The sequence below is a fragment of the Anguilla rostrata genome, chromosome 14 (assembly GCF_018555375.3).
Source record: "Anguilla rostrata isolate EN2019 chromosome 14, ASM1855537v3, whole genome shotgun sequence".
In the NCBI taxonomy this organism is placed as follows: Eukaryota; Metazoa; Chordata; class Actinopteri; order Anguilliformes; family Anguillidae; genus Anguilla; species Anguilla rostrata.
The window spans coordinates 27,362,884-27,387,073 of NC_057946.1; the positions used below are offsets into that span (position 1 = coordinate 27,362,884).

Consider the following 24,190-nt stretch of genomic DNA (forward strand, 5'->3'; position numbering starts at 1 on the left):
CAGTCATGAAAGTGATTTAAAATGTTATTTGAGAACCTGCCTCCGTGCCTCCAGAAATGATATGCATTTAGAAACAGAACACTGAAATTCACTGCTCTTGACTTCAGTTCGGAGTGAGTGCAGACCCCGTTACAGAACCCATTTCCCATGATGCACACAGGAGAGCACCTGCTGCGTTTGGCCAGCTGTTCCAGAGCACTGGAGAACTGAGGTCGCCTTTACACTGGTTAGACTTTTCAAACTGCGTCCAGCCCAATCCAGGTAAAAATCGTAGCTATGGATAGTAATGCCTAAGGCATTCTCCTAATTGTCTTTTTCTTCTCACAAAGGGAGACAAAGCAGTTGGCTAAAAGAATAAATGGGGTTCAATTTGGACAGATGAACTGAATTTTTACAAAGGACAGGCTACACTGAGGAAAATTCTTCCATTTACTGTATACTGAATCTAGGGCTGTAACAATATGGAATTTTCGATTCTGGCAGAGAGGCAGAGAGAGACTTTATTGCGGTAAGCTTAAAATGCAATTATAATAATATTTAAAAATGTTATTATAATTATTATTATTATTAGGGGTGTACCTTTCACATATGTAACCACTACACACTAAGTAATATGCTAAACTGGATGGAAAATCTTGATGATTAAACAAGAAAACATGTGTGTTAAAATCCTGTTAAACGGGTTTACAAATATCAAATATCATTATATGCGCCTAGTGGTCTAGAACGTTATACATGGCGCATTAAACATAATTTTGTTGATAGGCAGTTACTGCCATTCACGTTTTAGGCACACTGTATAGCCTACCCAGGCAGACAGTGGAGATGATGACACCATTCCAAGATTTCTTACGTCTTTGCAATGTATTCAAAAGCTGTGTTCCCCTAGCCTTAGTACAAGTTGTTGGGGTAGTGCCATTTTAAATAAGAACTCAAGTGTACATCCATAATTCAGCACATCCCTAATTATTATTATTATTATTAATGTTACAGTAAGCTTGTAAATCTTGAAAACATAACAAAACGAGGTGACATCGTTGTAGTTCCATTAGTCTAGAACAGACTTCACTGAGGTCTCAGACCTGTTACCCTGGGCCTCAGGCACAATTACTTACTATGCAAACACACTTCACGCGTGACTTCATCAGAGCTGACCGGCTGAGGTGTGAAAGTGTTGCCAGATCTGCCTGTCCCTGCCTCCAAATGCAGCCCTGAAAACTAGAGGTGCGTGCGCATTTAAAACAAAACGAGGTGCTCCTCTTTAGAACGAAAAACGAACAAACAAACAAAACAAACGTTGTGTGATGTGTCCTTTGTGGAATATAGATACCGTAGCTTATTTTTTTTAGTGTAGAGACGTCCTCAGTCTCAAGTTTGGCAAACGGATCAGTGATATCTGCCTCATGGAAACTTCATTTAACACAGGTTGAGCTGCACTTCCCTGTCACATTTCACAAGGGAGTACTTATTCACTCCTCCTGTAGAGATCAGAGTAGCACGCAGAAGTTTTCTTACCTAAGTTGCTAAGTCAGTTATTGCCTTGAGCACTGAAAAGTTTGGAATGAAACCCTTGTTCGATCATGTCACGGTTAATGATACTTTCCCACAATTCAGAGGCAGGCAGCATTTTTAATGACATCAATATATAAAGGACTGAAATCGAAGTTAACAAAGAAATAGGATAAACAAACAAAACAAAAAAACAAAAACCCTTTCTCTGAATCTTTGGCCGTAACATTGCACTTTTTCTGACGCATCTCGGGTGAAAAGAAAAATAACACACTGTAACCAAAGGTCAGATCTGTTTCTCCTTCCTTTTACAAGAGTCGACATTATTTACAAAAGAATCTTTTTCAGCTTATCTACAAATCGATCTACAAATTAGTGCTAGTCGAAAAAACTAAACGAAACAAACAAACAAAAAAACCTCCGCACATTAGTTTGCCTGTTTCTTTGTCTTGGTATTCCTTTGGGTGCTCAAATTCGAAGCTTCTACTCACCCGGGGGTCCCCTTCAGTGCATGGGTGGTCAAAGAGAGAGCCCAGGTTCTGTGCTCAGAGTTTTTTTGGGTGGAGGGGGTTGGGGGGGGGCGTGCCCACCTTGCTACAGCCGAGCGGCAGGACGGTGGTTCGGTACGGTCTCACAAATATAAACACCTTTTTTTTAAAAAACAGACTAAATACTTGCAGTCTTTTGACAAGTCTGTGTCGCCCTCGATCTACACTTCACGGGCCCCTCCCACCGGAGAGAGGTTCGCCTGGAGCGCGCCGCACGCGACGCAGAGCCTGGGCCTCGGCGCGAGGGAGAAGAGCGGCTGGGTGGGGTGGTGGGGGTGGGGGTGGGGTGAGGCAGTTTTCAGTCTCAGTTCGTGTCCGTTTTGGCGTCCTGCTTCTCCTGTAATAGTGGAATGATGGACTCCCAAGCTGCAAGGCACTATAAGAGTAGACAGAGACACAAGCAAATGGTGAACCCCACAGTCAGACTTTGCCCTTTATACTAACAAAAGCTCACAGTTAGCATGTGCATACCAGGTCGAATAATTTACCATGTGAAAATCAAAACAAATCAACTAAGCGTTTTTTTCTCAAGCCCATCTTGCTACACCACAAAACTGCGAAATAAGCAAAAATAATATTTAAATGTCAGTGGTACAACTATGTACAGATGTTTGCAATAAACATCCAAATTTTGTCACTGTCAAGCTTTGAGTGACATTATTGCATTTGGTCTGCCTTTTAATAAATGTGGAACTCAACTTTCCTTGTTTAGCAGAGAGACAGATATATCCATCCCCTCAAAGACAACAGACAACTCAAGTATCCATATGTCCACCATATTTGATTTTCTAGCATTCTGAATTTTCTTTATAAAAACAAGCATAGTTTGAAGATGTTCAGTTTGTCCACGTGCCAAAGTTTTTTTATTTAACTATTAAATATAAAAAAATTACACTTAAAATAACCATTATTTCAGAGGTTTCAAACACTGCAGCAGTGACTGGCTACCAGTCACTTTTGGAGATTACTCCGAGTTGCCTCATCTATCTGATGATAGAAACATGAGATGCATGTAAAGTATGTAACTTCATAAAGATCACCAGTGAAAGATAAGTTGCAAAAAACAAATAAGAAAAATACCTTTGCAAAAATACCTTTGCAAGCCAAAAATTCTCCACTGAAACAATTGACAAACAATTATTCAAATATAACCTGTATGACTGGCTTGTACAGATCTGCACCAAAACTTCCAGGTTCAAAACAGAGGTAACAAACCAATTCATTGTTTGAGTAAGTACAAAGAAGGATTTAGCCTGCCTTAAAAAGCTTTTCTGTTGACACAACTAAAATGACACCCTACATATACATCTGACCAAAACATTAAGGTTTTTAAATAAACATTTCCTACTATTGATTCAGCCAGAGTGTAGCAGACATCCAAATAGAAAATACAATGTAAATAATGTTACGACACTGTTTCCAGTAAGCTCTGTTCAATTTTCATGTTCACAGATTAGGTTCAAAGGGTTTTAAAGATGTTTTTCTCTTTCACTTCCAGTGATCTATCAAAATAAACATATTTGTGACACATTCTTTTTTTTAAAAATCAGCCCTATTGGACATTGCACCCTCTTACATAATCAGCCTAACATTAACCAAACAGAAGAAAAACTCTGCCTTGGATTTCTGTTTCTTTCCACGAATACTTCCCATTTGGCAGAAGTCCCTGGAATTTCGCAGAGCAGTGTCAGTGTTTGGCATGGGAGCAGTGTGTTGGGGAATTCCACACGTTCCAGCTATTACAGCTACCTTATGTCAGGCAGCACAGATCAGCTAACAAGATCTACAACAAGGCCACACTGGGTACTTGCATGGGACACAACAGGAAAAAAATAAGTTATCGAAAACAGTATATTTCTTTCATTTTAACCTAAACTGATCAAGAATATTTTTTAAAAAACAGCTATCAAATGAATGTTATTAAAAACACAGAGTCCACTGTATGAAAAACGTTACTAAGGTTACAAGGCACCGATATCACCGTGCTTTTTTATTCTTTTTATTGACTGGAAGCCATTTTCTTCAACATGCTCGCATAAATAAACTCACGGTGCAACTGCGCAAATACGCCTCCTCCTCAAACTTCACAGCAGACCACTTGACGGACATAAGCCATTTTGGATAACCTCTATAGTCCCCAGCTGTCACAGACAGGTTCCAGAGGCGCGGCCTCCCTCACCTTCTCGTAGTACTGGATGTTTTTGTCGGCCATGCCCGTGAGCAGCTGCCTGAAGTCCTGCCTCTTGTTGTTCTGCCAGCGGTCCCAGTCGGCCTTCAGGTCCGCGTTGAAGCACTCCACTCGATCCTGGCACTTCTCCACGTCCGTGGGCACCTGAGGCGCCAGCGTGAAGGACTTCACATTACAACCCAGCCAGGACTTCAGGGGTCCCAGCATACACACTCAAACTCTCACATATGAGTTTGAGTGTGAATGTATTCTAATAAAGAAGTGTAGTTCACACTCCCCGTGGCAGCTAGGAAGTTGCATGCATTAAATTTATTTTTATATTTATATACATATACATATTTTTAACCCATTGAAGAGTAGGGTTTTTGGAATGTTTCTTTACAGCATTCAAAGTCAGTGTTCTAAAACTCCATTACATTCAATTACCAGTAGAGATTGCTACATCAGCGTTAGTGATCTCACATATTAAAGGGTTAAAAAAAAAAATAACACTGTTCTGGTTACATTTAACTTTTAGCATAGGATGTTAAGAAGTTAAGTACAAACGTCTGTCAGTTCTGTTTTTTTTCTCTCTTCTAAGTTTCATTTCATTCTACTTCACACACAAACACTCTCACAAACACGTACGGCCATTTCCCTAACGTTTTTGACCTGGCAACCACAGCACTAGCAGGCCTAGACTGCGTTGTAAAAAAACAGAGGAGATGCTAATGTATCTTTTGGCTGCAGCGTAGCGTAATTACTGCCATGGCTCACCGCGCTTACCCCCGTCCTCTCCTCCTTCCGAAACGCCACAGCTTCCAGCTTGGCCTCGTACTCGGCCTGGACCTGGTCTCTCTTCTTCAGGACGTTCTGATCGAAAGCAGAACGAAACGGAAAAAGTGAACACGCGCACGCACACCAAGACACAGAGCAGACACATACGCAAACATTTTTTATTTACATCATTAATGAAACACTGGTCATCACTATTTAATGCATCTGGGTCTTTTTTTGGACAATTAAACACATTTGTCCAAACAAATGTCAAGTTTTTTGTCAAGTGTCTTTATGTTGAAGATCGGGACAGACTTAAACTGGTCAAAATAATACACACAGCTTTAAATTTACAAAAGTAGGGCACAATTTGACTTTGTTAAAACAAACAGTCAAGACTGAAGTTCGCTGTAACTCAATTCAGAGAGCATTGAGGTTAAACATTTATTTGGAAACCCAAGGGGGGGACGGGGGGGGGGGGGACGGAGAGGAAGTGAACTGCCACGTTCGCGCTGCTCGTTCCTGGCGCTCGTTCCACAGGGTTCAGAATTCCATCCGCCGCTTAACGTCGCCTCCCCTCGGTTTGCGCGCGTTTCCGAGCTTCAGACGTGGAAGCCGTTAAAAAGCAGCTCGCCTCCCCCCCGCCCCCCTCAGTAACTCCTGGCCCGGCTGTGCCTCCCGGCCATTTCTAATCCTCCCCGCCCCCCCCCCACCCTCGTTCCTCAGGAAGAGCGATGGCCCCGTTGATTGCGGGTGCCACGGCAACATCCCGTCGGCAGCTGGGACGAGCCGAGGCTCCCGGTCGTTTGTTCATTAGCAGCTGCGTTGGAGGAAAAATCACAGAGCGGCGCCTGTTCCAACGGCGGCCGCAGACGCACAGCTGCTAGAGAACGAGTCCGCCCGCCGCCGCGCTCCCGAGCCCCGCGACACAGATTTTTAGGCACCCGCAGGCGGTCAGCTGACGCGGGTATGCGATTTGCTGGAGGATAAAAACGGCAGTGCGGCCTATAGGGATTTTACCTTCAGTGGCGCGTTACTAATTAATAGCATATATGTACATTTCAAGCGCGAGCACCCTCATAAACAAGAAACAATGATAACGATAAACAACTCAGAAACAATAAATACTTAAAGGCCATCACCTCATTGTCATTGCGTGAGGTGGATGCCTTGGGACTCTCAGATAGAACAAAGACTGATGTTGGCTAACGTGCTAATCAGGACACACTTCAATAAAACCAAATCAACGGGCTGGCGCCATTCATTTTTGGCTTCATTAAAACCCAGACAAAACACAGGACGGGAGGCAGATGAACAACCGTATGACAAATACGTCCCCCTCCCAAAAAGTCTTACTTCAGCAAAGGTTGGGAGATGACTCTCCCTAAATAAACGCGGGGAGGAAGCAGTAAAATTATTAGGGGGGAGGAGAAGAGGAAGTGAATAGCTGCTAGCGGTTGCGCAACCGTGCTCTCTCAGCACTGACGGAGCAAACCCAGCCGGGGAGCACAAGGCACTAATCCGCCGCGTGCGGTGACAAAAGTGCGTAGGGAGCAAAAACGCGTCCGCGCCGGAAGCGGGCCCCGCCTCACCAGGAACGGGGAAATGTCTCAGAAAGAACAGGCTCCGAACCCACCTCCCCGCCGCACATCAGACGAAGAGACGGCCAGAGAGCATGCCATTTTCACAAAACGAAAACAAGGCAAAGCAGCCACCCGTGTGATATTTTAGACCAATAGCAGGCAATCTCCGCATTGACATTGTTGTGTGAATGTCGGCTTGGTCGGCCAAGAGGGACGTGCACACTGTGAGGCCAAAGTCAATGCAGAGTTTTGTTTTCCCCGCAAACGTGTCATTATACGTCATTTAGCTCGTACAAACTAGCCAAAGTCGGTTTCCGCAGCAAGTATAAACCCAGCTTTACGCTGAAAGGCGGGCGGGCAGGGGAAACGGCGGCGACTACCTTCATGGACTCGATGTAGAGGACGTACTCCCGCAGCACGGGGAGGAAGTCCTCGCTCATGTCCTCCGTGAGCTCCTCCAGCGCCGTGGAGCAGCTGGCCACGCACCCCGACACGCCCTCCAGGGGCTCCCGCAGGTCCCCCTCGGACGAGGCCCAGCCGGAGTAGACCGGCCCGTACTCCCGCAGCTCCACCAGGTACTCTGCAAAGGCGGGAAAACGGCGAGGGGTGCCGCGTCAGCGCCGGGCTACCCACAATCCCACAGCCCTGCCACGCTCCACAACATGAACGGGGGAAGACAGGCTGAAAGAACCTATTCAGATTTGAATTCGTTTTTTTTTTTTTTTTTATACAAATCTTAAGTACAAATAGTGTTTTTTGGAATGGAATTCGGAACATCCAGTTGCGTTTTTGTGGGAACGCCGTGTTTCTGGCGCGTTCTTTGTGGATTCAGGAGAGCGAGAGACGCACGCTGCCAGCCCCCATGTTCGTTTAACTCTGTCCACAAGCTGGACTCTACAGCCACCGCACCAGAGGAGTACACACAGGCAAACTGCACACACCAGTCGACCAACGCACCACAATACAACAATTAAGAGCTCTTTCAATGGCAAATAGGCAGTCTGCATTTTGGCAGCGTGTTCTTTGTCATACAAATCATTTAAAGCTGGAGGAATAAACAAACAAAAACAAAGTGTCCATCTGTCTATTCTCCTCACAAAGTTATTTTTCATTGTGAATAGTCATTACAGTCCATACAGCTCATATGCTTAGGGATGCCAAAAAATATTGCAAAATTGAATATTGATTGTAGGTTGTAATTGAGAAATTTTTGAGGCATTGATGTGTTAAAATGACAGTAAAATCTAATTTTTTGGTGTTGTTTCTATTCATTTGCTTTTGTACAATGCCAGTATGATCATTCTTATCATTATTATTATCATTATTATAGGTTATTCAACAAGTTTATAAGCTGGAGTACATTTTTGAGTACTGTTTCTTTTGAAATTTGTCAATATATATCCATAATCATCATCAGAGATCCACTCCTACCCCCCACTCTCCACTCCCTCTAAAGCAGGGGTGCCAAACCCTGTTCCTGGAGACTGTTCTCACACCAACCCTAATTTAGCACATCTCATTCTATTAATTAGCAGCTCAGTGTGATCTCTATCGGTTGAATAAGGGGTAGCTTTATTACTGTTGGAGTGAAAACCAACAGGACGGTAGACCTCCAGGAGCAGGGCCCTGCTCTACACACCCAGCAAAGCCTCACCCGACTGCTCTTTGATGATCCTCTGCGCTATCCTGTCGATGGTGCCCAGCTTCTGCGTGAACACGTCCAGGTAGTCGCCCATGGCGGCGAACTCCGCCGGCCGAGCCCGCAGCTTGTAACCCCCGGTGACGTACTTCACCGACTCCCCCATTTTGGTCAGCAGGGCCAGCCCTTGCCTCTTATACGCGTTCAAATCCTGAGGACCAAAAAAAAACATATAAAATCACCGGTTAAAACCTGAGCCAGGAACACTGAGACTGTCACCACCGCGATTGTGTTCAGAGACACAAGGGGGAGGGGGGGAAAGCGCGAGGGTTTGACCGGAGCTAAAGCCATCTATAAAAGTGTGAGGTGTGAGAAGTGTAGAGGACTGCAGGCCAGGTTACAATGAAAGCTGATATTCAGTCATAACAGTATCCTCGCTGCTGTTAATAACCGTTATAGGATAGCTATCAGATACCTCGGTAATTACTCATGTTCTGTCAGTTGGTGGCTAAGAAGCATCTGGTAGGAACAATGATAAATCACACCCATACAACTGCAGTACAGAACACACAGCACAGCAATTTACAACTGCCCTCTCCACAGGATCTGCAGTATCAGTTTGTGATTCCATCGTAAATAAATGCACGACGCAGTTCGAGCTCAGCTGATGTGGCTAGCCTATATCTTCGGTAAGAAGAGAGAGTATATCCGCACACTTATTTTTGCTCACAAAGTGATTTAATTGTACAACGTTTCGACCTCAAAGGTCTTCGTCACGTTCATCAACCAGAACATGTGACTGGGTAGCCTATAATCTTTCCATTGGCCACAGACAGCACCAACACATGAACTGGTTACCATGGATATCTGCTTGCTTTAGTCATTTGTCTCTAAACAATGGCGGCGCTCTCACCTTGGCGGAAAGAAAGACGTTCAAGTGCTCGTTAAAGGACAGTACGGGGTGGTCCGCCACCCTCTTCAGAAATTTGTCCAAGGCCTTCCTCCTGGTCTCCACAAATTCTTCCGAAAACCTGTCCACCACCCCCTTCATCACAAACTTCTCGGGGAGGGGCTGTGAAAGTAAACCGGAAAAAGACTTTTCAAAATTTTGACCCGGCCCGAGTTTCACCATCGACGACCTTTGATTTTAAACGCGGGGGGGGCGGGACATGCAAATGAGACGTTCGGAATGCAGCCGGGGGTGGGAGGGGCCACTACCTACGGGAATGAGATGCGTGGGTTGACTCTCTTCCAGTTTGATCCTCAGCCAATCGAAGTCCTGGTACCGCCTGCGCACCGAGTACTCCGGCAGGTCGAACTCGGTCCTGCTGGTCTGGCGGTCAAAGAGGCGAGGAGAGGAGAGGAGGGAGAGGGGAGGGAGAGGGAGAGGGAGAGGGAGAGGGAGAGGGAGAGGGGGAGGGGGAGAGGGAGAGGGAGAGGGGTAAGACTCAGGGTACCAACAACAGCCTCTGCTCTCCAGAGCAGGGGTTCTCAAACTTTTTTTCCCCACCAAGGATCCCTTTTATGGGAGAAAATCTTTTGAGGACCCCTTCACATACGTATCGAACAAATAATTTCATATTAGGCCTATTTCTCACACTATTTCTGTATAAGGCTATGACCTCGTCATTCATATTTTATATTATTTTAATGAATGTACATGATACATAATTAATACATAATTATCAGAACAATGTAGCCTAGAATTTTTCACCGACCCCCTGTCTACGTGCCCCCCCACTGGGGGGCCACAGACCCCAGTTTCAGAACCACTGCTCCAGAGGACCCAAATGACCATAAGGCGGATTGAGCGTTTCATCGAGGTCTGGCGGGTAGTAGCATTTTCGAAACGCGGACACGTTTCCCGGTCGCGCTCTCATTTTCGCGTTTCGGATCACGTCGCTGTGAGGTGCCGTACTGTGAGGTGTACTGTTCTCACAGCAGGGTTTTTTTCCCCCCATTAATGAACAGTGTGACAGGAGCGTGAGCACGGGAACCAGATTAATAGTTCACCAGACTATTAAACCTCCAGGAACACGCTTCGGCCCTCTGAAAATCAAAGCGGGGGAGGCCATTAACCCACAGTGCAGGAAGGCGGTTAACAGACCTGTTCATTTTCACCATTTAAACTGACAGCTAAAACCCCAGCTACTTTGCACGGTCTGCTTTGCTTTCAAAAAAAAAAAAAAAACACCATTTTACCTGCAGTAATAGTTGTACTACAGTGCACAACTGCACTGTATCTATACTCCTGGGCACAGTAAAACATTTTTTATTGTGTTAAAGCAGCTGGGTTTTTGTCATAATTTCAAATGCTCGTGTTAGCCTATAATAAGCCACACAAAAAGTTATCTTTGTTAAAAGACAGGAACTGGCCCCTCAAACAATGACATCTGATATCCTGACATTAGAGTGGTTGTTAGAAGCTGCCATAATCAGGTTTTATCAGGCTGACCAGCCGGTTACCAAGATACAGTTTATGAGCTCAAAGTCAAGCTTACAGTTCTCTGCTCACTGGACCAGGCTTAATACCTTTCGCCCATCTGTTCTGTGAAAACACCGACCGGCAGTTCTGTGCTTTGACAAGACAAGTGCAGACTGCAGTCTCACGACCAGGAATGAGGGCTTCTCTGACCGCATATAACCGAAACAGAGGCTTGGAAGTCGAGCACTGAGGTCCATTTCAGGTCTTCTCAGGCAGCTGCACTGCTTCCTAAAGGAGAGATATGCCAGGCCTAGCAGTGGCAGCCTGCTTCCTCTCTCAGCCAAAGTACATCAATTTCATATTTCTCATATAACAACGTGGCAGCAGACTACAGGAAAGGGGCCGGGCGCGTTTCGTAGCCGTGCGTAATTTCACATTTATCTGCAAGACTCTAAAAATACGAGGGCTGTCGGGTGGTTAACCCCGCCGAGGCACCGTGCTCCAGCACACGGACGTGCTCGGCGGTCTGGCAGCGACCGCGGCCAGCCGCGCAGCAGGGTGCGCGCGGGGAGGGAGGTTTTTAATAGGCCAGGACTGCCATCGGGCAAACCTCCTCCCGCTGTTCAGTAATCTGCAATCTGTATCAGCATACAAACCCAACCGTTCCAAATAGGGATCTTGCTTGGAAACCCCACCACAGAAATGGAATCAAAGCGAAAATGGCTATGAATAACTGTAGAAAATAAGTATTGCACCTCATCAGACCTGTGTTTGTAGTTGTTCCAGTGACCTTTGGTATGCACTTATTGTACGTCGCTTTGGGTAAAAGCATCTGCTAAATAAACGTAATGTAAATTAAGAAGTGTGGAGACAGACAGCTGTGGGCCTTAAATCTGATACAACTTCCTGAGCCGCCGTTATGTCACTTCCTGCATGAGACTCCACCCCCTTACCTTTGTGCTGACTCTGTAAGTGATGTAGGTTTCCATGGTGGACACATGCTTTTTGGGGTCGTCGACGGTGACGAACAGGTCGCGCGTTTCTCCGTCCAGGTCATCGTCCAGCTGCAGTCGGTTCAGTAGGGAGGACGAGGAGGCGGGGCTGGACGTGTCCACTGGGGTGCCGTTGGGTAGGCTCAGGTCCTAATGAAGGGACGACTCGGTTATAACCAAAATTTAAACTGCACAAGGTGTAGGTGCGAGATCACAAATATGTGATCAGAATGTTCTTAACTGAACATTCTAATGCTGATGTAACAATCACTACTGGTAATTGAAAGCAATGGAGTTCTAGAACATTGACTTTGAATGCTGAAAAAAAAACATTCCTAAAAACCTACTCTAAAGAGTCAATGTTTAAATTAGCGGAGTAAATTCATGATTTATTTCAAATTTCAAAATGAACTTCATTGCAATGTTGAGCACTTTTCCTGCATGCAGCCGTCTAAATTAAAATATATCAAAAAACCTGTGCCTGACCTGAGCTTGACAATTTCCACGGAACTGTGCATGTATGTAAAAGTATCCATTATACACTAGAGATAGGATAAATTTGTAATAGTAGCTGATTTGCTTCCACATACTATCACTTCCAATGTCTGTTCCATTCTTCAGGATGAAGGAAAATCTGAGGATCCCTCTTTGAATTAGTCCTGATGCTTCATATAAATCTATAAATGATCAGCCCTAAAGCAGCATGCGTAACAAGACTAATGCCCAGCACAGAGACGTCCTGTCATCATGACTAAGGATCGAAACGACCGACTACGATTAGCAAAGCTAAAATTCAGACCGTATTCCGACGGGATGTTGGAACGTTCGGTGCCGCACGACTTTGACAGCCGGTTCCGCCATTAGTTAGACTCGCGCTAGGTCGACTGCGCCGGACGATCCGTTTTAAAAACGGGAAGGAAATGCCGTTATCAATCGCGAGTAACCGTAATATCAATCAGCCCGTGGCGGTTTCGGGGGGACAGCTCGGAGCAATCAACGTCCGCTGAATGGACGACTCCGTGACATGACCATCCCTCAGAGACGACCACAATCCGTCTATTCAGAGGCAGCATGGCAAAGCGGCACGCAGCTCAACAAACAAGCAAAAAAAAAAACCACAGGACACAATCATCCCTCAGTTTCACTTGCTGACCACAGCAAGGGGGCGGTCCCACTTTGGTTAAGGCCCTACCAAATACGGACGAAAGTGACGAGGTAACATCCCGCAACATTAATCGCTACATAAATCCGAGTTGATGCGACAAATTTCAAATGAAACGAATAATGGTTTGCAGCCAGAAAATGTTACGGGCGATAAACTGTAGAGAAATGCACATGCATTTAGCTTTCGTACATTGGAAAGTTAAATGTCACTCAAAACACTTTCCACCTGCTTCTGGAAAAAGCAAAACTACTGTTGTTCCTAAATAGGCCTAATTCTCACGTGAAACAGACATTCGCTTTCATTAGCATCACTTAAAATAAAATAGATGACATAAAAGCACTGGTATGAGGCTTCCTGTGGGCTAAAGCTGTATCTAGCCTACATCTTGTACTGTGTAGTTAATTTAACAAGGTTGAGTGCGTACAGAGATCATGTTTCTTTCTTAACCAAAAATAGAGCATTCATACTGAATTTCTTCCCACTGTTGTCTGAGATCAATTACAAACTGCATTAAACAGTATCCCTGAAACATTTGTAAGCACTGAACTGGGTCCAAAAATAATTCAAACAGAGAAAATATATATTGGGATATAAATCTAGAGAGGAATAAAATGACAGGAAGCAGATGGTCTTCAAGGAAATGCATCACAACAACCGCAGGACCCTGTCAGTTAAGCTATGTTTCTCTGCCTTTTCCCCAGGTTACAGTAACGATCATTTTAGCCATGTTGCGTCTCCTCCTGCAAATATCTACTGACCAGTTTTTCTTTTATTAATGATAAAACTTCAAGGAGAAAACATTTTCATTCGTACATCCGTTTTGGCAATCTGACTGAACTGTGAACTTTACAGCTAGATTTCATTTTGTGTAAATTTACATGCCCGCGCACACAACAACTATTGGCTGACTGATCTTTGTGATTTTCACTGAACATCTTTGCGTGAAAACTCCTTTCAGCAGATTTTCCTCCCGACCAACATGTGGGCCCGTTCCGCCTCCTACACAGCTGGGATCCAGGCAGTAATCAGCCAGTCCAAACTAATCACACTTGTCTTCGAAGGAATGTTTAAAGCTAGCACAGCACAGTCCTCCTTTGAGACGCACTTAAAAAGGAGCTGCGATTTAATCAAGAATGAAGGTCTGTTCAAATTACACAGCATCCAGTTATTCTCGTGCACAGAACTGCAAGGGGTCTAAAAGCAGAAACAAGAATAGGCCTAGCCAGTAACATCAATTTTTCAGAGGGAAAACATTTTCCTGTGAACACTTAGGGTAGATTACTGGACCATTAAAAAGCTCAAAGAGCCTACTTAAAAGCTTGTTGGATGGTATGAAATTAGCTTTTCAACCAGTCCGAAGAAGCTAAATACTTCTGTGGAGTGTGGACACATTATCACTTGACTGGGCTTATAAATAACAAAATCAAAGCCTTTCGTTGTGTATCATTATCACTGAATGGTTAGGTGCATTTGGATATCTGAAGCAGATTAAACTAAATGCTCACACTGCAGTTCCCTACATCGGTCTAAACTTCTGTGTTGGATGACGATCATAGGAAGACTGCTAGGACAGGGGATGCAATGCTCACACATTGTCACAACACGCCGGGTACCCATCGCACGCGTAGCGTAAGCGGCGCGTAAGCAGCACGGCGAAGCAGCACGGCGCGTTGTGTGTCTACACGGGTTCCGTTTGTGTCGCGCAAAGGCTTGCTTAAAGCTCTATATTCCTAGTAGCTCTCGCATTCTGCAGTGGGATTATATCGTGTATTTCACGTTTGTTCACGACTGTTGATTATGGATTAAGTGAATACTTGGCGAGAGACCTTTTTCAGTTTGTTAATTTGGTAATATTTTGTTAACTCCTGTAAATACGTGAGAAAGTAAAGAATTACCATAAGCTTAAATAGCAACGTAGCCTACATAATAATCAATCTCAAACTGTATTTAATTTATTTGTTTGGTTAACAAGCGTGCCAACTTTATAAAGAATATGTAATGATCATAATAATAAATAATCCGTAATCAACCATTGGGATTCCCGTGTCCTCTTGTTATTCACGTCAAAACATTTATATGATCAGATTTAGTAAAAGCAGCTAATCATCAAAAAGATAGCGTAACAGTTTAAACTTGAAGGGATATGAACACCACAATGCCATGAACACCGGAAGCTGTGAAGTACAAGTGCAATAAAAGCTTGCTTACAACTTCATTTATAAAATAGGTGCATTTTCATCGGCAAGACCACTAAATAATCTGATTTTTTAAAGCGCTGTGGATTACCTTCTTTTTATTAACAAGCCCTTTTTGAAAGCTCGGCGAACGAAGACATCGGATAAATCAAATAGGCTGAGCAGTGGTTGGTTAAAAACTACCTTCCAACACTCGAGCTAACAAACCGCTCCTTGGTGCATTCACTTCTACATCATTCAATAGGCTACGTCTTCCTGTGGTGTATTTTCCAATTTACCCCACTCCCTCCGCAAAATAAGATAGCGAAACTAAGTTTGCCTTTTCCCCTGGTTCCAGTTTTTTTCTGCAAGGACAATACAAAAACAAAAAGGCTTGTATTTTTTAGCTGCTTGTAAAATATCTGGGAGGGAACTAGGGACACACCCCCAGTAGCCTAATATAAGGATGAAATATAAATCAGAGCATGTGTACCTAGCATTTTAGAGCATATTTCTGTGTATAAACAGGTCATCATGACGCGCGGCAAGCAGAAAAACAGAACAGAAGCGAAAAACTACGCTTCAGTACGCTTGTGTCGCACAAGTTTCGCACCCGGTTCGTGCCGCGTTCACAGCTGGTGTAGAGGACGTCGCCCGCTGCCGTTGTAATAACAGTACTTCAACTACGCTTCACTTACCAACATATAGTCAAACATCAATAAAACAGGACCTCACTCATAGAAACATACAAACTAAACAATAACATAGGACTAACAAAACAGACCTGTGGCAACAAAAATAACAACTAAGCAAAAAAGCTGTAAGAAAACAAGCAAGAATAACAACAGCAAAAACAGCAACATTGCACAAGTATAAGTACAACAAGTATAAATAATAGGCATAACTACAATTACAAGCCTATGCCATAGTATATGACAGACAAAATTGCAGCAAAACAAGGACAGCAGTTGTCCAGAGGAGTTATGGGTACAAAGTGCAATTTTCACAATGAGGTCAGAAAATCAAATAATTAAAGTTTAAATAAATGTATACATCCAGCAGCTATAGCCTTTCACTTCAATCCACTTCAAGAGTATCACCTGAAATCTATAATTATAAAGTGGGCTTTATGTCTTTCAGGAAAATAAAACTACTAATTTGGTGGTGAACATGAACATTTTGGAAATCCAATCCAATTTGGAAATCGAATTTGAAAGAGTGGGACTAATTGAAACCACACCACAAAAAGCAATAATGCAGATGCTTCCACAGAACTGAATAATGATAGAATTTCCACTTAAAACCACGAGTGCTAAAAACTCTAGTTAAAAATAATCCGTCAGTGGTAACCAACATTGGTGCATGCATAGGGCTAGACCAAGTAAATCATTAAAATGAAACAAATTTTACTTAAAGGTGCATTGGACTTAATGCTATTCAGTGAAAATTGTTAAAGGATAAATAAAAGCACATGAGAGAATAACAACAGAAGTAAAAACTAAAAGCACACGTATGGATGAGAATAACAATACACGTTTACTCTCGTGCAGTTGGGAAGAATACACATTTTATTTAACTTAGTATTAAACTACACATTATGTCAGCCACATTGTTTCAATTTACGAGAATACCTAACCTGTTTCTGCCAGTTCAACTACTGGAGGCTGCAGCTAGTGCTAACAAGTTCGCAAGTATTGGTAAGGGTACAGTCGGTATTCGAAGAAAGGGGTAGCCACCTGCCATTATTGAAGAGGGAGAAAATACTGCTTTTAAGACAATACACGTAACATCAGCTACGTTATCCATCAATCGAATGGTCTGTTAGCGCAAACAAACAGCGCTCGCTATTAAAATCTATTCCTTAGTAGCGAACTCGCTGTAGTCACTTTATGTATTTTTAGTTGTATTTGTTTGTGCCAAATGCTCAGATGAAAAGCCGTATAGCTTAGCTATCCGAATTCTGGTGAATAGTGATAAAACAGCAACAGCAATACATTAAAATAAAAACGGCGGTCACCACCTCGCTATTGTTAGCTAGCGACATTATCCAAACAAATAACCATATTATTTATTGTGTGGAACAGACTAACTTGGCTGGTTAGTCAATTCGGCAGCTGGCGACCAATATTGAACGCTAGCAAGCTATCTAAATTTATACGCGTCGTGATCTATGGCTAGGTGTCAATATTAACCAACGAGAGCAAACTAAATATCTTGCCAAATAACAAGGTGCATTCGCAAGCAAACGTCACATTGTTTTATTCATATAGGTTGCACACAGAATATACCAAACTTAGCCATTCTTTACGTTTGGCTTAATTGACCTTATTTAGGCCACTAGCAATACATACAATTATTGAATGACCCCGATAGCAAAATGTTGCCATGTAGCAAGTCAGATTTCCATCAGAATTCTAACGTTACCTTCTCCCCGATGCTGCTCGTAGTGTTTCCCAAATCAGGGCTGGGTGTGAGAACGGAGTCCTCGGCAGAAAGAGGGTGGCTGATATCTTGAATGGATTTCTGCCCCGATGATGGTAGAGATTTAGGGGTGCCAGCACTCATTGTGCAAGCGACAGGAAAACGCTCTCAGATTTTCCGCAAATATTCAGATCTTAGCTAGTAAGTGGTTTGCTTGATTGCTGGCTAGCCAGTTAGCTGTACCAATGCCGTGAACAAACAGCAAAACTACCCTGCGCACAGTCAGCTGACGTACACTGCGCAGTTCCGGAAGTACAATATAAAGACAGGAAACAGCGAGGTTTTCACGTGAGCTTTCCCATAGATGTAGGTGAAAGCTTCAAGATATAATCCAATAAAGTCAATGGAGAACAGTGTCCGCCTGGACGCTTAACGGACGAGCACTGAGACCGAAAAATCAGAACGTATTGATATATGCCTGAATATTAAACAAGCGAATTAGGCCAAACATTGGTTAGAGAGGAAGGTCGAAAGCAAGCAAGCACATTTGCATTTTCGTGACTGCACGGGTTACTTAAAACATAATGTGTAGTTTTTCAGCAAAGTTAATATATTAGCCTATTTAAAACAATATACTAGCCTATTTAAATCATATACTTTTACAAGGTTGGAGAAAGCTATATTGACTTTTTTTCAAACCAGAATACGACTTCCCCAGCGTGGACAAGAAATCCCGCGGTTTATGTATTTTACTAGTTCCTCCAAGATCTTTTGTTTTCCATAGGCAGAGTTCTGTATGCTTTCATGACTTCGTGTTATCACGTGACCTCTGTATATCTTCTCTACAGCAAAAAAAAAAAAAAAAAAAATCATAATAAATTATCCTAGATAGCAGGGCAAGTCTAAGAATATAAACTCGCTCCAGCAACAATTATATGTTAAGATGGATAGATAAACATTCAAGATTTTTTTCTATTTGCTGGTGGGAAGGAGGGGGAGGGGGAGCTTCAGTGCTGTGGTCTGTGCTCAGAGACTAGCAAAGATCAGCGATTGATGATTGATATGAAGCCAAAGTTTAATACAAACAAATGAACTGTGAGCAAACTCAGTAGCTTGAAAATTTTATTTGCCGGATATTAAGGAGTGCTGTCAACAGCAGACCACAGTGAGCCAAATGCAATGTGATTCTTAAAATCGCTTACGTGTGCCTTTTATTCACTTGTTGTTTACTGTAATCTCACTTTCGCAAAATTCCCTCCAGTGCAGTATGGAATGTTTATCCTCCTGAGCCCCGGCTGGTTTTTTTATTTTTTATTTTTAAGTAGGCCTATTTTAATTGTTTTGATATAATACAAATTTATTGGATGACAAAAAACAAGCTGCAGTGAGAATAATTTCAAAAATATTATTTATTTTTATTGAAAGCACCTTGTAGTACCAATACCAATTAGTACTAATGGCACTTTTACTACGCCAGTGCAATTGTAGGAGAAACACTGAGTGTCAATACATTTGAAAAGGAAAAAAACTTTGTCCTGATGTTCTTTGTCCTGCAGCTGGTATTCCAAGACCTGCAGCTCATCTTCGGATTTTGCAAGGTCCAGTGCATCCAGCAATGATCCCCTTAACGCACCAGACTCGTTGCTTTTCAGTCTCCTTAAAATCTGCATGATTTCTTGTTGGGTGTCATTGATTGTGGCAAGCTGCTGCAACACCATTCTCTGAAATTCTGGATATAAACAGAGTTGTGGCTGAAAATACTTACATATTTGCACTTTTCACAAAACTGAATTTCCTCTAGAAACAACTGCAAATACCCGTTAATGAGCAAAGAGCTGTTTCCATGTAATATCCATAACTGCCTGTACTCTGATCTTGTGTTCTACTTTCCATTTGAGCTGTTGTAGAGAATTCTGTAAAAGAAAATCAATTTAAGTCAGTATTTTGTGAAAATAATGTTTTGGGCATGTATTATTTTCTGTAACTTTTTCAGGCCTTGGTATTACTCTGTTCAGCAAATAATTTGGGTCAAAAGTAAATAGGCCTATATTGTGCTCATGTAACCAATTAATTCATTAGCAAATCCATCACTTAACCATTAATTTGACAAAGTCTGGACCAGGTAGCTGCTAAGCAGTAGAACAGAGGACTGGAAAAGTACATTTACCAAGTTACTAGGCCAGCTGGATAGCACCCAAAATCCTCAACTTTTATCCCTGCCTGCAACATTAAGTAGTTAGTAAAAATTCAACAACATCTGCAAAGCTTGATGTATTTGGTGGAGCTGGAATGCCAAGCTGGGGGTTCCAGACCTCTGGGAAATAAAAACGGCATCACAAATGCTTAAAAGAAATTGGCTCTGGTATCATTAGCGCTAGTATGAGTTAATAATGTAGTAATTTTGTGCAGCTTCAACAAAATTCAGAATAAAAAGGACAATCAGACCAGCTCAAAGCTACAACATCCTTTTGTATAGCCTACCTCCTCTGAAATTATATCTTTGTGGCTCCTTCCGTGACAGGGCACCAACTATAAATGAAAAGCATACAAAGAGAAATCAAATAATTCAATAAAAACTCTACAATTGCATAGGGGGTTGGGGGGGCCACAAATTTCACAATCACCATAATGAAAATATGGCACGGCGAAACCATGTTCATAACTGCACATGGAAGAGAGGGCCCCCTTCCCAGCGAGCCTCAACGATAAAATGTGTAACACGAAAACAGGGTTCATACGGACAACATTAAATAAAATTCAGGGACTTTCAATGCACCATTTTTCGTCTCATAAGGACTCCACACAAAAGCAAGAAACATTTCCGTAAGCCTTACAGTGTTTTTGACACCCATGCTCGACACTGTATGTTCCCCACTTTCTTTAGTCTAATTGATAACTTAAGGAAAATGCCTTTTGACTGAATGTATGTTTTCCCTCATAGAACCAAGGATATTCTAGGCGACTAATCTGGGCGGCTACAGCGAAAGAGCAAAACAAAGCAGTTTACGTGTGTGTGCGTCATCAGAAAGCGTCGATTCAAAATCGACAGCTTCTTGTTTTTTATCCCGATGGTTTATCCGCAAAGCAGTTGTCGGTCTCACGTTGGTTGTCTAAGGTAATGTACATGTAGCCACGTTGAATGTGAATTTGCTAAGGCAAGCTGTCAATGAATTCTCTTAACCACGGAAGAAATATTCACTGGCAAAATTACATTTCGACTTACGATGCAAGTTTGACTGCGACTGAGTGCTTACACCAGCCGGTAGCAAGTGTTTGATTAGCCATCTTGCGTATCTATAATACTGTTTTCCCAGTTTTACGTTGCACTACCGGTAGCAGTCTTAATTCGCGAAAAGGATAATAATTATCCTACGTTTTCATTTTTGAGCAAAATAATCGGCTGTGCCGCCTATATTTAGTCTGAGCTTGTTGCTAGCTACAAAACATAACTGGGGGAGTAAATATCAGCTTTCTGCCCAATATTGTTTGGTTCATATCATAGACTGTATCGATATGAAGCAGTGAACACATAGTTGAACATTTCAGGTATGCAGCTATTTAACATTACCTAGCTGCGTACGTAAAACAACTCTTTTATTCGGTCGAACATGTTTGTTAATAAAGTCACATCCTGTTATCCGTTTTGACAGGCTGCTGTTTTTTCATTGAAGAAATGGCTTCAAATCCACCTGGTCAAGGTGAGAAGGTGTCGCTGTTTGTGTTTTGGGTCACCGTCGGCCATCTAGTTTGACAGTGCATTGATTGAAAAAAATATAAATAAGAATTCAGTAGACATTTTGACAAAATGTACTTTTACAATTGCATTGCGCCCTAGCGTCCTGCAATCCTAACATGTTTGCGGTACATATTATTAGCGCGCATACATTATTACGTTAATAATTCATGATCGATCTTAATAATAGCTGAAATTCCCAACCGTTCATCAATGGCTTTGGGCAAAGCATGATGACGCATTTGGCTAAAGGAGGTTAGACTTTACTTAAACTGGTCATTTTAACTGGTGTTTTTAAACTCACTTACAGGTTTTCAGAAAAACCACCGGGTGGCTATTCTGGCGGAGCTGGATAAAGAGAAAAGGCGCCTTATACAGAATCAGTCAATGAACAATCCAGGAGCAAGGTAGTGCGAGCAGCGCATAGACACATACTACTAGCATTACAACTATTTCATTTAATTCAACTATTCCAAAGACACGCTACCCTTGTTTATTTTCCTTGAAGGGTAGCATTTCTTTGGATACTTGCCTACTGGTTGCCGAGTCCTGGACTGCCTTGAGATATAGGACACCAACCTTTGCTGAAAATGATCTTCAAATGACACAGACGAGGGTTCCAGTCTAGACAGAGCCAGTGTAAACTTTAACCTTTTTTAGCCATAATATGAACCTATTAATTACAATTATAAACATGTGTTTGACAGGGCTTATTGGATGCCTGTCTTGTGCTGTGCTGCCTCTTTAAGGTCTTTAAGCCCTAATTACTGTAGAGCACTGTAGGCGGGGCATTCAGTCAATTCCAGTCCGTGATCATTTGATGGGCCTCCCTGGCATTGCTGCTTACAGCTATTTTTGTTACACTTACTGTCAGATTTGAACACCACCCTTCTCTGGTCAGGCAATGAACCTGAAATATTGTGTTTTTTTAAGATTTTGATAAAGGCCTTGGACCTTGGAAGAGCTTTTGGGCATTTTCCTTGTTGGCAGCAGTGAAAGTCATCCGCAGGTTTCTTGGCATGGAGATGCGGCCAGTGAGAACACTGATATGCTATAGAAATGATGCCACTGAATCCTCACTCACTTCATAAACTCGCACATCCCTACACTGTCATCACACCATATGTTACTACGGTAACAGATGTGACTGCTGCTATCACGTAGCTGTTAAAACAACCTGCTGCCCATGCTTCATGTAAGACTGACTGACATGTTGGTCACCAATCAACACCCTGAGCCAACCAGAGGAGGATGGATTTTCCCCTTGAGCCTGGTTCCTTCCGAGGTTTCTTGCCATGTGCCACAGGGAGTTGTTCTTTGCCACTGTTGCCTTAGGCTTGCTCCTGTGGGGGTTTAGGCCAGGGTTGTCTGTAAAGCGAATTGTGACAACTGCTGCAAAATACGCTATACAAATAAAATTTGATTGATTGATTTGATAAGAGCAGTGCCTGTAGCTAGCTTGTTGCATGTTTCTTACCACTGATTCAGAGAAGCTTCTGTCACCACTTGAGTTTGGCCTGAGGTTTTTTCTGGCTCTTTTCTGGCGGCGTGACTGTTTAGCGGGCGGCCAATCAGAGGCAAACTTGAAACTAATATCCATACAGATGGATAATTACATTCAGAAAAAAACATAGGTTACATCAATGTGTTTTCATTCTCCTGTTTATACATTTGGGGGGAAAAGTATACGTCTTGTAGGTTATGGCTGAGTGAACACTTTCAACGCAAGAAAAGTTTTAGCATGGGGTATTTAAGAACGTTTTTGTTTTTGGTTTTTTTTAAAGTCATATTTTCTTTCCTCTTTTTGTTAGTATCCCTCTTTCAAGGCCAGCCCTGAATAAGGACTTTAGAGACCACGCAGAGCAGCAGCACATCGCTGCTCAGCAGAAAGCAGCTCTACAGGTGAGGCCCGGGTGTGGTATCACAGGTGTGCTATAGTGTGCCATATAGCCTAACACGTTTCATCTTAAAAGACCTATTTGTGTATGTCCGTAATAATATTATTACAGTAGATGGGGGGGGGGGGGGGGGAAACAACATGATGTGGACTAAAATGCAGACAATGAAATAGCAGGTTGTTCGGCAGACATTGTAGATGGGTGTTATGACAGCAGCATTCATAAGGCATGTTTTATTCTCATATATCATGCATCACGCCCTCCCTGAGTGTGATGAGATATCGGAGGTATAATTTGTCTTGAAGAATCTCTCTCTCTGTTTCAGCATGCACATGCACATTCGTCTGGCTTCTTCATTACCCAGGACTCTTCCTTCGGAAACCTCATACTTCCTGTTTTGCCACGATTGGAGCCAGAGTAATGCAGTTCGACCAAGATAAGAAGACGTTGAGGCGGAACATTTACACGTTACCACGCTCGATTTTTGTTCAACCCACCAACCATTTTATAGGGTTTCAGAAAATAGGATAACAAATTTTAGTCTCTCTCCTGTTGGTTCTGATGTGTTTAAATATTTTCTTTTCTTTTTTTATAATAAAATTCCAGTAGAAAATTAAATTTTTGTTTTGGTAGTTCGCTTTTAATTTCATGGTGGTTTAGCTCTATATAGGATTATGAAATATATATTTTATATGGGCCATCAGAATAATGACTAACACCATGTCAGAGATTGAGGAATTGCATGACAAAGTAAATGTTTATCTTGGTTCTGCACTGATAGCAGAACTGAACACAGATCAGTAAGGTATGTCTGGACGATAAAACAGTTTACCTTTTAAAGCCTCAATGTGGGTGAAGGAAAAATCCAGCCTTTCCTTTTTTAGAATTTCTCATATGCACAGTCAAACTCCTGATACTTGACAGTTATTCAAGCTACTGTTTTTTAAAATATAAAAAATTAAAGGAGAACAGTATGTTGCACAATCAAAATTGCTTGAAAATAAATTTAGCTGATATCCCTTTATTTTTGGCATGCCTTGGTATGCCATTTCAATTGAAAATGTTTTGAAACGTTTTAGTCGTGTCGCTTTCATAGAGAAATTGAACTACTTCAAACAAATATTTATTATTTAACTATATTCAATATAATGTTAGCAAT

General features: G+C 42.5%; 2 protein-coding genes and 1 long non-coding RNA gene across 6 annotated transcripts; 1 reads left to right on the plus strand and 2 right to left on the minus strand.

The window, feature by feature from the left end:
* Window positions 1–1,609: 1,609 nt before the first annotated feature.
* snx30 (sorting nexin family member 30) lies at window positions 1,610–17,711 on the minus strand. Of its 2 annotated transcripts, none has more exons than XM_064309035.1 (9): window positions 17,404–17,711; window positions 11,602–11,790; window positions 9,446–9,556; window positions 9,137–9,295; window positions 8,239–8,434; window positions 6,965–7,164; window positions 5,002–5,097; window positions 4,237–4,389; window positions 1,610–2,433 (listed from the first exon to the last, which is right to left on the minus strand). In XM_064309035.1, the coding sequence occupies exons 1-9, from the start codon at window positions 17,542–17,544 to the stop codon at window positions 2,362–2,364; spliced, it is 1,317 nt and encodes a 438-aa protein (XP_064165105.1). In that variant the 5' UTR covers window positions 17,545–17,711; the 3' UTR covers window positions 1,610–2,361. The 2 variants fall into 2 exon arrangements, with proteins under 2 accessions (XP_064165105.1, XP_064165106.1); XM_064309036.1 differs by having other exon boundaries at window positions 5,011–5,097; window positions 17,404–17,710.
* A 1,080-nt stretch (window positions 17,712–18,791) lies between these two features.
* Window positions 18,792–20,373, minus strand: LOC135240003 (uncharacterized). Its single transcript, XR_010325542.1, has 4 exons — window positions 20,235–20,373; window positions 19,882–19,929; window positions 19,218–19,313; window positions 18,792–19,129 (listed from the first exon to the last, which is right to left on the minus strand). It is a non-coding gene; the product is annotated as an uncharacterized LOC135240003 (long non-coding RNA).
* Window positions 20,374–20,377: 4 nt separating this feature from the next.
* On the plus strand, window positions 20,378–23,649 carry inip (ints3 and nabp interacting protein). Of its 3 annotated transcripts, none has more exons than XM_064309077.1 (5): window positions 20,378–20,515; window positions 21,051–21,098; window positions 21,444–21,540; window positions 22,945–23,035; window positions 23,357–23,649. In XM_064309077.1, exons 2-5 carry the CDS (start codon window positions 21,074–21,076, stop codon window positions 23,450–23,452), a joined length of 309 nt encoding a protein of 102 aa, XP_064165147.1. In that variant the 5' UTR covers window positions 20,378–20,515; window positions 21,051–21,073; the 3' UTR covers window positions 23,453–23,649. The 3 variants fall into 3 exon arrangements, with proteins under 3 accessions (XP_064165147.1, XP_064165149.1, XP_064165150.1); XM_064309079.1 differs by having other exon boundaries at window positions 20,416–20,520; XM_064309080.1 differs by lacking the exon at window positions 20,378–20,515 and adding an exon at window positions 20,617–20,946.
* Window positions 23,650–24,190: the final 541 nt, after the last annotated feature.